The 16,240-nt window shown below is 43.8% G+C and overlaps 1 protein-coding gene across 1 annotated transcript; it reads left to right on the top strand.

The window, feature by feature from the left end:
- Positions 1–8,287: 8,287 nt before the first annotated feature.
- Positions 8,288–12,490, top strand: LOC111159664 (Nanog homeobox). The gene is made up of 4 exons (XM_022522213.1): positions 8,288–8,438; positions 10,829–11,094; positions 11,838–11,924; positions 12,062–12,490. Exons 1-4 carry the CDS (start codon positions 8,288–8,290, stop codon positions 12,488–12,490), a joined length of 933 nt encoding a protein of 310 aa, XP_022377921.1.
- Positions 12,491–16,240: the final 3,750 nt, after the last annotated feature.

The raw sequence follows: 16,240 nt of genomic DNA, 5'->3' as shown, positions 1-16,240 counted from the left end.
GGGTGGCTCAGTGGGTTAAAGTCTCTGCCTTCGGCTCAGGTCTTGATATCAGGGTCCTGGGATCGAGCCCCGCATCGGGCTCTCTGCTCCACGGGGAGCCTGCTTCCTCCTCTCTCTCTGCCTGCCTCTCTGCCTACTTGTGATCTCCGTCAAATAAATAAATAAAATAAAATTAAAAAATCACTCATCCTTAAAAAAAAAAAAGATTTTTATTTATTCATTTGACAGACAGATATCACAAGTAGGCAGAGAGGCAGCCAGAGAAAAAGGAAGGGAAGCAGGCTCCCTGCCACGCAGAGAGCCGGATGCCGGGCTCAATGCCAGGGCACTGGGATCAGGACCTGAGCCAAAGGCAGAGGCTTTAACCCACTGAGCCACCCAGGCGCCCCCCAAGTGTTAAGTTTTGTATAATAAGTTTCTTTTAAGGGAAGAAAAGTGTGATTTTGCTCTTATAGCTATAACAGGCAAAGTAAGTGGGGAATATGCTTTTGTAATTCCATTTGTAATCTCTATCACAGCAGCTTGATGCGGTTCATCTTGATAACACAGGTAAATTGAAAGTAATCTATCTCCCAGAAAGGCCAGAAGGATTAAAGTGGACTGTTTTAGAAGAGCTTCAGGCTCACTGAATTTAGTTCAGCGGACTTGAGGCAAAGAGCATTGTTGCTTTTTAAAGATTATTCTGTATATTACATTGAAATGCAATTTAATATTTAAATGTAAGGAAATGGCTCCTACCCTCTATTTGCTTACAAAGGCCTAGGTCTCATTTAAACCCATTCCTTCATCAACAAATAATGATCAAAAATCTACTATCTTCCTAGGGCCTTTCTAGGCTGTAGTTCTTAAACAAAGGCATGCTAAAGAATCACCTGGAGAATTTTTTTTTTTTTTTTTTTAGATTTTACTTATTTATTTACTTGAGAGGGAGAAAGAGCACGAGGAGGGGCAGAAGCCAAGGGAGAAAGACAAGGAGACTCCATGCTCAGTGCAGAGCCAGACCCGGGATTCAATCCCACAACACTGAGATCATGACCTAGAGCTGAAGTCAAGAGTTCAACGTTCAAGCGAGCTACCCAGGTGCCCCACCTGGAGAACTTTGTAAACAGATTCCCAGTCACCCCCTCCAGAGTTTCCTATTCAGTAGTTCTGTGTAAAGCCCACCCATTTGTGTCCTGAACAAGCTTGCAGGTGATGCTGATGATGGCGGCCTATGGACCACACTCTTCTAGGGCTAGGGATACTACACTGAACAAAACTGCCAAAAATGAAAATAATTGCCCTCACAAAGCTTATCTGTGTATTTCATTTTGTTTTTAAAGATTTTATTTATTTATTGGACAGAGAGAGAGATCACAAGTAGGCAGAGAGGCAGGCAGAGAGAGGGAGAAGCAGGCTCTCCGCCAAGCAGAGAGCCCGATGCGGGGATCGATCCCAGGACCCCGAGAACACGACCCAAGCCGAAGGCAGAGGTTCAACCCACGGAACCACCCAGATGCCCCATCTATGTGTTTTAAAGATTTTTATTTTTTTAAGTTATTATTTATTTAAGTAATCTCTGCATCCATCATGGGGCTTGAACTGACAACCCCAAGATCAAGGGTCACATGCTCCAATGACTGAGCCAGCCAGAAGCTCCATCACATTGTTCATATTTTAACAACTTTTTAAAAAAAGTTTTATTTCTTTTATTTCTTTAAAAAGTTCTTTTTCTTTTATTCTCCCTTTATCTCTACACCCAACATGGGGCTCAAACCCACAACCCTTAGATCAAGAGTCACACATCGGGACGCCTGGGTGGCTCAGTTGGTTGAGCAGCTGCCTTCGGCTCAGGTCATGATCCCAGTGTCCTGGGATCGAGTCCCACATCGGGCTCCTTGCTCAGCGGGGAGCCTGCTTCTCCCTCTGCCTCTGCCTGCCATTCTGTCTGCCTGTACTTGCTCTCTCTCCCTCTCTCTCTCTCTGACAAATAAATAAATAAAATCTTAAAAAAAAAAAAAAAAAGAGTCACACATGCTTCCCACTGAGCCAGCCAGGAATCCCTTAGTTTATATTTTAGTTGTAGGTAAATAGAAGATGATAGACAGATGACAGAAGATATAGATACATGATAGATAGCCTGTATTGTCCAAGAAGGTGACAAGAGTTATGAAGAAAAATCAAGAGGAAAAGGATAGGGAGCAGGAGACATTATTGTGAAGGTAATATTAAAGATGGAAAGGAGGGCGCCTGGGTGGCTCAGTCAGTTGAGCGTCTGCCTTTGGCTCAGGTCATGAACCTGGGGTCCTGGGATGGAGCCCCCACATCGTGCTCCTTGCTCAACAAGGAGATGCTTCTCCCTTTTCCTCTGCTCCTCCCCTGTTCATGCTCTCTTGTGCGACTCTGACACACATGCTCTCTCTCTCTCACACTCTCTCTCTCAAATAAATAAATAAATCTTTAAAAAATTAAAAAAAAAAAAAAAAAGATGGAAAGGAGGTGAGAGATCAGCCTGGAAGGTTTTTTTGGGGGAGGGACAGATCAGCGAGAGATAAGAGTGAGAGCAATATCCCAGATTCGGGAGAGCTCTGGGCTTGTTCCAGGATCCGAAGGTCAGTGGCAGGAGGGTGGAGAGGCACAAAGGTGACAGGACAGAGGTGTTCCTCCCAATATGAGAACACTGAAAGAGGATTTTGGAGCAAGCAAAGGAATAGCTTGATACTACTTGTCTTCACACAAATTCACTCTGGCCATATGTGGAGACTATTTTAGAAAGGCCAGGGTGCAAACAGGGAGACCAGTTCGGAGGCTACTGGAATAATCCAAGGGATGGATGGTGTTGTGGAGAGAGTGGTAATCTTGGAGAGGTCAGAAATGGTCAAATGCAGCTTAGGTTGGCACACTTGCCAGTGGTCACAGGTAACTTCAAGCCCCCAGCTCTCCTGTGACGTGGGCAATAACACAATATATAAATATTCCTTAAAAGAAATAACCACGGGCGCCTGGGTGGCTCAGTGGGTTAAGCCTCTGCCTTCAGCTCAGGTTGTGGTCTTGGGGGCCTGGAGTCGAGCCCCACATTGGGCTCTCTGCTTGGTAGGGAGCCTGCTTCCCCCCCTCCCTCTGCCTACTTGTGATCTCTGTCAAATGAATAAATAAAATCTTTAAAAAGAAATAAATAAAAATAAAAGAAATAACCATTTCTTGCTACTCTGCTGGTTTTCCAAGCTGTAGTTCATGTGATCAAAACTCACTCCAAGAACTGAAAAAAGAAACACTGGAGGGAACAAAAGATTAAAAGAAAGAAGTAACTGGATTCAAGACATATTTTGAAGGCACAGTCAACAGAGATGGCATTAAGGTTTTGGCCAGAGCAACTAAAAAGATGAATTGGCACACACAGAGATGGAGAAGACTGTAAGAGGAACCCGTCTAATATTTCAATATTAGTTTGAAATACTAATTTTGTGATGCTTTTTAGAAATCCAAATGTGGATGTTAGGTCAGCAGTTGAATATATGAGATTGTGTTTGGGGAATAGGTCTGGGATAGATGTACATTTAAAGGTCAAAAGTATATAGTTAGGGGGGCACCTGTAAGCATCTGACTTAAGCTCAGGTCATGACCTCAGGGTCCCAACATCCAGCCCAGAGTCAAGTCAGGTCCTCAGGGCAGGCTCCACCCTCAGCAGGGAGTCTGCCTCTCCCTCCGTCCCACCCCTGCCTGGGCTTGCTCGCTCATTCTCTGCCTCGCAAAATAAATAAAATCTTAAAAAAAAAAACAACAAAAACATATAGATGGTATTGAAAGTCATAAGACGGGAAAATCACCAATATACTGAGTGTGGATAGAAAAGAAGTTTGAGGGGCGCCTGGGTGGCTTAGTTAGTTAAGGGTCTACCTTCGGCTCAGGTCATGATCTCAGAATCCTGGGATCCAATCCTGCCTCAGGCTCCCTGCTCACCGGCAGTCTGCTTCTCCGTCTGCCCTCTCTCCACGTATGTATGTGCGCTCTTTCTCAAATAAATAAAATGGAAGGAAAGGAGGGAACAGATGAAGGAAGGAAGGAAGGAAGGAGGGAAAGCAGGAAGGAGGGAAGAAAGGAAGGAAGGAGAGAGAAAGAAGAAAGGAAGGAAGGAGAGAGAAGAAAGGAAGGAAGGGAGGGAGGGAGGGAGTAAAGGGAGGAAGGAAGGGAACAGAGGAAGGAAGAAAGAAAGGGAGAGAAAAAGAAAAAAGAAGAAAGGAAGAGGGGACACCTGAGTGGCTCAGTGGGTTAAGCCTCTGCCTTCAACTCAGGTCATCAGGTCATGATCCCAGGGTCCTGGGATTGAGCCCGGCATCAAGATCCCTGCTCAGCAGGGGGCCTGCTTCCTCCCACCCCCTGCCTATTTGTGATCTCTCTGCCAAATAAATAAAATCTTAAAAAAATAAAAAGAAGAAGAAAGGAGAGGGTTGAGAACTAAGCTTTGGTACACTCTAACTTTTAGATGTCTGGGGATGAGAAGAACCAGAAAGGAGACAGAGAACCATCAGGATAGCAGGTGGAACACCAACACAGTATAAACTAAGGAAAGGAGGTTTAATTCAAAAACACACAGTTTTGGGGGCACCTGGGTGGCTCAGTGGGTTGAAGCCTCTGCCTTTGGCTCAGGTCATGATCTTGGGGTCCTGGGATCAAGCCCCACATTGGGCTCTCTGCTCAGCGGGGAGCCTGCTTCCTCCCCTCTCTCTGCCTGCCTCTCTGCCTGCTTGTGATCTCTGTCTGTCAAATAAATAAATAAAAATCTTTTTTAAAAATGCAGTTTTTGTTTGTTTGTTTGTTGTTTTACTATTTGTGGTCACTTTATTACCTCTCAGATCTCGTGACCATATTTTCCAATGATCCATTATTTTCTCTAAGACACTGACTTTTGCTTTTGCCAAAAGTGTTCATTTTCTGGAATTCACTTCCCTACGCTTTCAGCTTTTCCATCTCCGCTCAATCAAAAATCCTCCAAGAAGTCTTCTCTGATTGCCCTCCCTAGCCACATCTTCCTTTGTTTGTTCTCCCTCAGCATCTAGTGCACATGTCATTTTTGGTTTTTTATTTTCGGTACTCATCACACGACATTATAATTGTCTTTTGGTCTATTTTGATCTACTCAATAAATTGTTAGCTCCTCAGAAGTGGAGATGTTGTTTAATTATTTCTTTTCTCTCCAGCATAAGAAAGGCACTCATGAACTATTAGTTGAATAAGCAACAAATGGTTCCTAGCCTATAAATGTTAAAAATCACTAACTATATCTATAAACACGTACGTTTGTACTTATAGGGACAAGAAACAGCTACTTATAGACTGGATTTATTACGTAGAGTGAAACAACGTAAAGAATCGAGAAACAGAGGCAGAAACTTATACGAGAATTAAGTGAAAACAGGTGACCGCCTCCCAGTTTGGATTACACTCAAGTAAACTCAAATGGACAATGGGTGAAGGGTAAAATCAACGATAAGTTGATAATCAATCCGATGATCCCACCAGTGATAAATTAATAATAAATTTGATAATTCCACATTTGATCCGTACACTATGCCTGAAAATCGAGGGGCAGCGAAGTCTATATTAATACTCATCATGACTGTCGCTTTCTAACAGGTCAGCAAAATCTGATGCAAAGCTGGGACACCTGTGCTCTTAAAAGATTCTGTCTCCTAACATGCATTTCTTAGCTTTAAGTGAGGAATAAATCTTTTCTGAAAAAATATTTTTCATTTTTAATATTTAGCGCTTTTTTTCTTCTCCCTTCCGGATTATGCTCCTTGGAAAACAAAATCTAAAATCACTTTTGCATTTGCAGGCCTGGACTCTACTTGTAACACACCCCTCCTCCACCCACACAGCCCACCCCAACAAATCCAAGGTCTCTGACACCTTCCTAAGCATTCTCTCAACCTTATTCAAATTGCTTTCCTGGGCAAAGAATGTAGTAAGTTTGCCTTCTAGCTACCAGCCCCCTTCCCTTTGGTCTTTCACTCCGGAGGCTCTGACCCCAGATACAATGAGACACAGGTGGGGGGTGGGAGGGAATTTGGCCCAGGCTTTAGGCGAAGACCCCCGTCAGCAAAGAACAAAGCTTCTGGGACCTGCGGTTTAGAGAGCTGAGGGCAAACTAAGGCGTTTGGTGCTAACTGAAAGCCAGGAAGTCAAGTTTTCTTCTTTTTTGTTTACTTTTCCCCCAGTTTTATTGAGACATAATTGCCATATGGCATTGTATTAGTTTAAGGTGCACAACACACCTTAAAGGGACTTAAGGGACTGATATACGTAGGTGTTGCAAGTAGATCACCACAATTCGTTCACTCCATTCATCCCTCACATTACCACTTTAAAAAAAAAAATCATACTCTATCTGTAATGAGACGGAGACTGTCTGCCTGAACCCAATGTATTTCCACCCACCTCTTCCTTGAAACTCTATTTTTACTCTTCTCCCTTCCAGAATGATGGTCTGAGAAGACAAAGAAAAGATTACAGAGAATTGGATCTCTGCGCTTTGGTCCTGGGATCCCTCCTAGGCTCACAAATTGGCATCCTTGAGTTAAGAACAGAAATTGTTGTGACAGCAAAGCCAGCAGGTCTAGGTGGAGACCCAAGGAACAGAGCGCATGCGAGGATTAGTCTGGTTTGCACCTCCGAAAAAGATATAATTAAATTTGCTAAGGGTTTACTTAGAGGAGTAGGAGACTGAAAAGAGGAAGAAATCTTAGCTTTCTCGAATATTGAATTTAAGAGTGGGGAGGAAAATTGAATTCTGTGAACTGTTATCTTTGTCTATAAATATGTTTGTGCTGAAACCCAACCATACAACTGGTCCTTTGGAAAACATATGGAAGAAACCAAAACAAAAAACGAAAAAACCAATTTCAGAGCGGGGATGGAGTGGAGTTGCAGGACATGGCAGAAATGCCAGGCCAGAGAAAGAAAAATGGATTTAAAAAAGAGCCAAAAGGGGAAAGAAAGGCCGGAAGAAGATGTTTGCTTAGGAGGGTCCAACAGAAATTTTAAAAGGAACTGGTCACAAACCCTTTGGCAAGACCATTTACAGGAATATCATTTGCTCAGGGAGATGTTCTTCTTGGCCTCCCTCTTTCCAGGTCAAGAAATTTCATTATTTTACATCCAGGAATGTCCCAGATAAAATTAGAAGGGGTGTCCTCAATCTATCACGTTGTTCACTGGTTTAAAATAATAATCACAACAAAAAGGTAGTTTCAAACTTGGAGATCGTGAGCATAGGATAAGGATAGAATTTCTCTTAAGAGCCCCGATTTGTAGGTGATGGGTGTTGAGAACTATTAGGAGGATTTAGGTCTTTATTTTCTTTACTTTTTACAGCAACACGGAAAGAGGCACAGATGAGGAAACTGAGCAACAGGTATATGAAAACCACTTATAAATTTCCCATACTGACAGCCTATGTGTAATTATTACCTGCAGGCACCAAAGTCAGCAGGTCAGCGGCTACAGCTCCTTTCCTCGGGCTTTTATTAAAAAGAAGACAACAGTCCTGGGGGAAAGACTTGCCCGGCTTTCTGTCTCTCTCAAAGCTAAAAACAAAAAACAAAAAAACAAAAAAAAAAACCCAATGAGGGCACGTTGAAAACAAGTCCTATTTTTAATATCAACTGACACCTTAGCAACACACAATAAGTGTTTTATTGTGACCTTAGGGGGACTCGGAAGATGGAAACCAAGCTCCCTGGGCGAAGCTTTTGCCAGCAGTAGCTCCATTTGGAGACCCTAAGGGGTCTTAAATCAAGAAATTAATTGTTCTGGTGGAAGATTCGATCACCTTAGGTAGCCTCAGGTGCATCTCTGATTTGAAAAGATGGAAACGTGGCGAACCCAGAAACATTTAATTGTTGGACTTGCTTTTTCTCTCGAGATCCCGGGCCCCCGTTTTCCCGTTCCCCACCCAGTCTGGACTACCCGGCAGCCACCTTTTACATGACAATGGCCTTGGTGAGACTGGCAGACAGGATTAACCGAGAATTCGCAAGGGTGTGTGTGGGCGTGGGGCTGCCAGGAGGGGCGGGTCTGACGATGGCGGAGCCTTCCTTATAAATCTAGAGCCTTGAGAATCTTCACCTTTGACTCCATTGGGCTGCTTGGCTCTTGCCCTTTCGGGGGTGACCCCCTCATCCTGTCTTTCTCATACTCTTACACCTGGACGTCTTCCTATTCCTCTCGGCTCTTCCACCTGGATCCAGAAGCCTGGGCCTTCCTTACAATCTTGCTCTTTCCCCCTCTCTCCCCTCAACTCCCCAACATGAGTGCGGATCCAGCTCCGCCCCAGTGCCCGCCTGGCCCCAGAACGCCCGGGTCTAGGGACTCTTCTCCAATGCCTGAGGTTTGCAGGCCTGAAGAAAATTACGCGTCGCTACAAATGTCATCTGCTGAGACGCCCCCCGCGGAGACCGGTAAGGCAGACACGAATCCTCGGAAAGGGGATCTACTTGAGGGAACGTGAAGCAGGAGGAGGGTCAGGGTCCTTCGTTTCCCTCGTGAGAAATTGTAGGCCATTCATACTAGCAGGTGTCCCCAGTGAATCCTCTCGGCACCTGTCTCGGTTGTAACTTGGTGGCGGGAGCCCTTCCACCTGTCCCAGGTTGTCAGTCGAGAGACTAGGGCCCCGGGGTGCCGGCATCTGGACCGTTCACTGCGTATTTGAGCGATGAGGTGCCTAGGCACTGGAAACGCAGATGTGCCGGAATAAATGAGCTATCGTCTTAATCTTCTCGCGGTGCAGAGCGCACGCAGTAGGGGTGTCACTGCTAGAGCCAGAAGTCCTGGCACCGCAGCTGGGGGATGCGGGGAGCTTCTGAACTTTCTGATTAGTATCTTTCAAGGGAGTGCCAGAAACGGCGTGGTCATTGTGAATCTCGCCTTACTGAAACGTTTTCGCCTTTGTGCGACACGAGTAATCGCCACTTCTCCCACTCCTGGGCTCTGCGAGTTACTAACCCCGGCAGTTCTGAGATCCTGGGAGCCTGCTATGCCCACGTCTCCTACATGCCGGGGAGTTGTGCATTCCATTTTATGGTAGCTAATTCTAGGTTTACTCTGCTGACAGAGTGGCTAGAGCCCAAATTTGAAACTCTGGTTGGCTTCTAAATGGTGACCACAGGGGGAGGGGGATGCTCAGGACATTGTAAAGGTAGTACTTTTTGTAAATCAGGCAGGAGTTGTTGAAAATGAAAATGTAAATTTTTACCATTTTTTAAAGATCTGTGGTAAAAATCACTTTTTTTAAAGACTTAGGGTAAAGATAATTAAGACTTAAAAGTTCTTTACATGATGATTGCCCCTAAAATTAAGCTGTACGGAAGGAGGAAGTAGGCAACTACTTTAATGGAATGTTAGATTTTAATGTTACCCTGTTTTCCTAAACTTTGGGTTGATGTCCTTTCATAATTTCAAACTTTGGAAGTAAAGTGCTGAGTCGTGAGAAACAGCTTGGGTATGAGCAAGTAGGCATAAGCAGGTGGGCATGCCCTCCTTAGCAAGCCATGTGCAAGTTTGTAGAGTGAGTTGTTAGGAGATGCCCCACCGTAGTCCTTGGTCTAGCCCCACTTTCTTCTAGATCTACTTACAGGAAGCATAAGATTGTGAATTTTTGCCCCATACAGGTTGTCTTTATTCCATGACAACTAAAATTGAGCATGGGGAATAAAATACCTCTGTGCAATTAAGAGTTTAAGAGGCTACCAAATACAGGTAATATAGGAAATTCATTTTTACTTTATTATTTTTTTAAAGACTTCATTTGTCACACAAGCAGGGAGAGTGGAAGGCAGAGGGAGAAGCAGGCTCCCCGCTGAGAAAGCCCCATGCAGGACTCATCTGAGGACATGACCTGAGCCACTCAGGCATCCCAAAGAAATTTTTAGTAAGTCGATATACGCCAAGTCCTGGTGCTAAGCAACTTTCTCTGTCACTTTGCTTTAATCAATGAAGGAACTCCGTGAAGGACAGAAATACTTTTGGAAATGTGGTCCCAGAGCTAGTAAAGGCAGAGTTTGTACTGAAACTGAAGCCTGTCAGAATTCTCAGTTCCTGCTAGTCCTGGTATTTGGAACTGGGCAGTGGTAAACTGTGGATTTTATTTTAATTTTATTTATTATTATTATTTTTAAAGATTTTGTTTATTTATTTGACAGCGGGAGAGGGAACACAAGCAGGGGGAGTGGGAGATGGAGAAGCAGGCTTCCCGCTGAGCAGGGAGCCCAATGTGGGGCTTGATCCCGGGACCCTGGGATCATGACCTGAGCCGAAGGCAGACGCTTAACGACTGAGCCACCCAAGTGCCCCTAAACTGTGGATTTTAGAGAGTCCCCAGAATCTGATGTTACAGAAGGGAGTCCAGTGATCATTCCCAGCTTTCTAAGCAGCCACAGTGTGGGCTCTGGAGCATTAATTTGCAGTAAAAAGCTTTTGTCAGATTCGAGGGGGCTTCTGGCTGGCTCAGTTAGAGGAGCATGTGTGACTGTTGATCTTGTAAGTTCGAGCCCCGTTGGGTGTAGAGATTACTTAAAAATAAAATCGTTTAAAAAAAAAAAAAAGTTTGAGTCCCACTCTGCTTCCCAGCAGGTAAGCTGTTGGCCATGTCCACTGGATGTGAAATGGCCATAGCTACTACACACTTACTGGGTTGGCACCGCACAAAGGTGAGCCAAGTGTTCGGGGTCATGTAAGAGTTTTTATTTACTACCTAATTCTGAGAACTTAAAAAATACTTTGAAAACAATAAATTTATGAGTATGATTTAATCTTCGGAAAGTTTCAGAGAAAAATGTTTTATTCCCGACAGTCTCTCCTCTTCCTTCCTCCGTGGATCTGATTGTTCAGGACAGCCCCGATTCCTCCACCAGTCCCAAGGTGAAACTACCGCCCACTTCTTCAGAGGAGAGAATGGGGAGGAAGGAAGACACGGCCCAGGGCAAGAAACAGAAGATCAGGACCGTGTTCTCTCAGACCCAACTCTATGTCCTCAATGATCGATTTCAGAGGCAGAAATACCTCAGCCTCCAGCAGATGCAAGAACTTTCCAACATTCTGAACCTTAGCTATAAGCAGGTAAGGTGTGTTTTGTTGTCCTTGTAGTGACAAATAAAAAGGCTTATTTGAAGAAAAAAAAAGGCTTATTTGCAGATGAGCAGTACTAACATCTGTGTGCTGTGTTTATGTGCCTCCTACAAATAATTTTAATATGAAAGTGGGGTCTTGATAACATTTCATGACTGTCTTTATTTTTTTAAGATTTTTATTTATTTAGGGGCCCCTGGGTGGCTCAGTGGGTTAAAAGCCTCTGCCTTCGGCTCGGGTCATGATCCTGGGGTCCTGGGACTGAGCCCCACATCGGGCTCTCTGCTCAGCAGGGAGCCTGCTTTCCATCCTCTTTGCCTGCCTCTCTCCCTGCTTGTGATCTCTGTCGGATAAGTAAATAAAATATTTAAAAAAAAAAAAATTTATTTATTTATTTATTTGACAGAGAGGGCAGAAGGGGGGAGGGAGAGGCAGTCTAGATCCCAGGACTCTGGGATCATGACTGAGCCAGAGGCAGACGCTTAACCAACTGAGCCACCCAGGCACTCTTCATGACCATCTTTAAAGCCAACTAACTTGAGGGGCTTTGACATTCATATACAGAGCGTTGTTTCCAGATTGCAGAAAGGACTTTAGAAGTCTCCATTTTTAGGTAATTGTGCTTGTTGGGGGGGGCGATCTTTAACAATTCTGGTACATGCACACTATACCAGTATTTTATATTTTCCTGACACTTTTTTTTTTTTTTTTTTTTTTTTTTTTTTTTTTTGTAGGTGAAGACCTGGTTCCAGAACCAGAGAATGAAATGTAAGAGGTGGCAGAAAAACCACTGGCCAAAGGAGAGCAAGAGTGTGACTCAGGTAATGGGAAGCTTTTATTCTTCTGGTTTCTTTTCACTGACTTCTTAGTTTTGTTTATTGTTAAACCGGACAACCTCAGCCACAGACAATTCTGATTTCCCTCCGAGCTTTTCAGGTAATCTGCCATTTCCTTTCAGAATAGCACAGCAGCCATGGAATACCCAGCCTTCTACTCCTACCACCAGGGACACCTGATGAACACTTCCGGAAACCTTCCAATATGGAGCAGCCAGACCTGGAATAACCCGAATTGGAGCAACCAGACCTGGAATAGCCAAACTTGGAGCAACTACTCCTGGAACAGCCAGTCTTGGAGCAACCACTCCTGGACCAGTCAGACCTGGTGCCCCCAAGCTTGGAACAGCCAGCTCCACAGTTGTGGAGAGGAATCCCTGCAGCCCCAGATCCAGTTCCAGCAAAATTCTGTCAGCGATTTGGAGTCCCTCTTAGAAACTTCTGGGGAAAGCTATAGTGTAATACAGCAGTCTGCTAAGTATTTTAGTACCCAGCAAATCATGGATTTGTTCCCAAATTACTCTGTGAACATCCAGCCTGAAGATGTGTGACGACGAGTATTACTCGATCTTGGTTTGGGCGATGGCTGTTTCACGTCTCCTAGGCTTTGTCTTTTAGAGTCCTGTATCTTTGCCTTAATTTTGTATTTCCCCTTATTCTTACTGTATCTGTTGAGGGGGTACGATTGGAGTCAAAGCTCTCAGTAGCGTTGGCTGTGCACAACATGGAACAGGTGTTTCTGGCTGTAGCTAACTGGATACAGTCCTACTGTGATTATCTTCAGGCTCTAGAATCTAACCTCAAGAATAGGAAGTAAAGATAGAAAGACATGTGATGAAGGATAATGGTATCTTCTGAGATTGTGAGGCTTTCTTGTTAACAACCTTAGTTTTTAATGGTGAAGGGTAAAACTACAATGTGCTTCATTGATTCCTCTGCCCCTTGTGAGGTTTTACTAGAACTCTTAATTCTAGTATTTGTAGAAAGATGTTTTGTATTTTAACGTATGATAATAGTACCAGTTCGGCTGGTTGGTGGATAGGTTTAAGTACAAATAAATAAAAATACCCACTTTACCCTTTGTTGTCTCTACCTTAATTTTACCAGTAGTACAGTGAGTAAAAATTGGACTAAAACAGGATTTAGTTTTTAAAGATTTTATTTATTTGGCAGAGGGAAAGGGAGAAGCAGGAGCCCAGCCCACCAGAGTAGATCCCAGAACCCTGGGATCATGACCTGAGCAGAAAGCAGATGCTTGACGGACTGAGCACCCAGGTGCCCAATATGGGTCTTTTTTTTTTTTTTTAAAGATTTTATTTATTTGACAGAGATCACAAGTAGGCAGAGAGGCAGGCAGAGAGAGTGGGGAGAGTAGGCTAGGCTCCCTTCTGAGCAGAGAATCCCAAGGCGGGGCTCGATCCCAGGACCCTGAGATCATGACCTGAGCCGAAGGCAGAGGCTTAACCCACTGAGCCACCCAGGCACCCCAACATGGGTCTTTATACCGTTAACATGTCGGGGGAACAATTAACTGAAATTTCTCTAGCCACTGAGGAGGCTGCTATCTTAGAAATGAGTAAAGGTAACTATATATACTTAGTTGCTAGGTGACTAGTCAATTAAATCTGAACTAATTTATTTCCCTTATGTGTGTAATGGTATTGAAACAATAAAATTTGTGGTTATTTGCAGTTAAAAGTTGGGGAAGGGAAGTAACAAGCAGACTCTGAGGTTTGTAAGAGACTTAAATGTAGGGCAGCCAGAGAAGAGGCTAATAATGGAAGGTAGAGGGAACTAAAAGAGGGGAAAAGGCTGGCCAGAAATAAGCTTGTTTTAAGATTTTTATTTTTTTTTTTAATTTTTTTAAAGATTTTATTTATTTATTTGACAGACAGAGATCACAAGTAGGCAGAGAGGCAGGCAGAGAGAGAGAGGAAGCAGGCTCCCTGCTGAGCAGAGAGCCCAATTTGGGGCTCCATCCCAGGACCCTGGGATCATGACCTGAGCTGAAGGCAGAGGCTTTAACCCACTGAGCCACCCAGGCACCCCAAGATTTTTAAGACCTGTAAATGTCAGCTTTTATTAAATAAAAAAGACCTTATTAAATTTACAGGTCAACTACAAAACACAAATGTTTTAAAGTATAAATCAGTGTTAACATAGACTGTTGCAGAGACCAATATATAATAAGTTCTGAGGCAAATATGTAATAGACATTTTTGTCCAGGTAAGTTATGTTAGGATAGGCTAGGCAGACCTCTATGAATGATACTAATACCTTTTTTTTTACTATCTTTTCCCATTCTGGCTCACCCCTAAATTGGTCTGGTTGAGAGTCCACCTTCCTCAGTGTCCTTCCAGCTCCACAGGAGCATCCATTTCCTGAAGCAGCAGAGAGAAACTAACCAGGCAGTTTTCCTGGTCCTTTCCCTCGTGGTTCCCCCAATTGTCCAATGTTGTGAAACCTTATCCAATCAAACTATCTAGACATTTCACAGAAGAAATCCGGGATAATTTCTGCGAAGACCTGAGGACAACACAAAATCTTCAGCTGTCCGCTATTTGAGTTTTGTGCCAAGTACTATATTATGAATGGAGAAGATAATAAAAACAGCACTAATCACGGGGTGCCTGGGTGGTTCAGTGGGTTAAAGCCTCTGACTTTGGCTCAGGGTCATGGTCCCAGGGTCCTGGGATGGAGCCCCGAATTGGGCTCTCTGCTCAGCAGGGAGCCTGCTTCCCTCCTCTCTGCCTGTCTCTCTGCCTACTTGTGATCTCTCTCTGTCAAGTAAATAAATCTTTATTTTTTTTTTTAAGATTTTATTTATTTGACAGAGATCACAAGTAGGCAGAGAGGCAGGCAGAGAGAGAGAAAGGAAAGCAGGACCCTGAGATCATGACCTGAGCCGAAGGCAGAGGCTTTAACCCACTGAGCCACCCAGGCGCCCTGTAAATAAATCTTTAAAAAACAAAAGAGCACTGATCCACCAATTAAAATAGTACATGAAATCACTTCTCAATCCCCACATTTTAGTTTTATAATTCAACCAGATTTGAGTATGACATTTCATAGCATCTCACTGTTCTGCCACTTTTTTTCTCAATTTTTTTTTCTTAAATACTGTGTCACTGGGACCCTGGCTTGCTCAGCTGGTGGAGCCCTGACTCTCGATCTCAAGAGTCCTGAGTTCAGACCCCACATTAGGAATAGCGATTACTTTAAAAAATTAAAAAAGAAAATAATACATCACATTTTTACAAAATTCTTTGCATGTAGTGAATTGCCGGTACATTTGAGGAAATACTAAATGGTGACCTAGAGCCTAGAAATGGGAAAATAGTGATTATAAAGTGATGGTCTTAGGGAAACTTCAAAGTTAGCTCTCCAGTACTGAACCTTCCCTGTGTAAGTGATGTTTTAACACCCTTGACTGCTGCTTGTTTTTGCTTTGGATTAAGTTCAGCTATAAGACATTAGGAATAGGCAAGGAAATGGCTAAGAATTAAAGATTTAGAGCAGCAAAAAGAACACTTTTTTTTTTCTTTTTTAAGATTTTATTTATTTGAGAGAGTAAGCAAGAGAGAATAAGCTAGGGGAGGGGCAGAGAGAGAGGGAGAAGCAGACTCCAGGGACTTGATCCTGGGACTCCAGGATCATGACCTGAGCCAAAGAAAGACGCTTAACTGAAAGGCACCCAGGCGCCCCCAATACCTATTTAAAAAATACTAGAAGGGAAAAATAAAGATTGAAAGGAAAGAAGAAAAAAGGAGAAAGATGATTTCTGGTGTTCCACCTTCTCTTTTGGAGATAAGGAATTCTGGAAATGTCATTCACCCACTCTTCTTCCCAACAGGTGAATGTTAGGGTAAAGACAAAACCCCAAAGGCAGAAGAAGACAGTGAAACCCAGGATCATCAGGGAATCAGAGAGAGTCTGCATTTATCTTTTCAAAAGATACGACCTCTTGGGTGTGTCGGTGGCTCCGTGAATTAGACATCTGTCTGGCACTCTGGTAACAATCTCAGTGTCCTGGGATTTAGCCCCCCATCGGGCTTTCTGCTAGGCTCGGGGAGCCTGCTTCTCCCTCTCACTCTGCCTCTCCCTCCCCCTTATTTGTGCTCTCTTTCAAATAAATAAATAAAATCTTTAAAAGATATAATAAGTTGGGGGTGCCTGGGTGGCTTAGTCATTAAGCGGCTGCCTTTCGCTCAGGTTATGATCCCAGGGTTCTGGGATCAAGCCCCATGTAGGGCTCCCTACTCAGCGAGGAGACTGCTTCTCCCTCTCCCACTCTCGCTGT

This window comes from Enhydra lutris, unplaced genomic scaffold (genome assembly GCF_002288905.1).
Source record: "Enhydra lutris kenyoni isolate GAN:26980312 unplaced genomic scaffold, ASM228890v2 scaffoldscaffold69, whole genome shotgun sequence".
Classification (NCBI taxonomy): Eukaryota; Metazoa; Chordata; class Mammalia; order Carnivora; family Mustelidae; genus Enhydra; species Enhydra lutris.
Note: the sequence above shows the minus strand (reverse complement) of the source record. Positions and strands in the feature narration are given on the sequence as shown.

Coding starts and splice junctions, on each gene's coding strand:
- LOC111159664 (XM_022522213.1), top strand. CDS start 8,288: ATGAGTGCGGATCCAGCTCCGCCCCAGTGCCCGCCTGGCCCCAGAACG. Junction 8,439..10,828: donor GACGCCCCCCGCGGAGACCG/GTAAGGCAGACA, acceptor TATTCCCGACAG/TCTCTCCTCTTCCTTCCTCC. Junction 11,925..12,061: donor AGAGCAAGAGTGTGACTCAG/GTAATGGGAAGC, acceptor ATTTCCTTTCAG/AATAGCACAGCAGCCATGGA.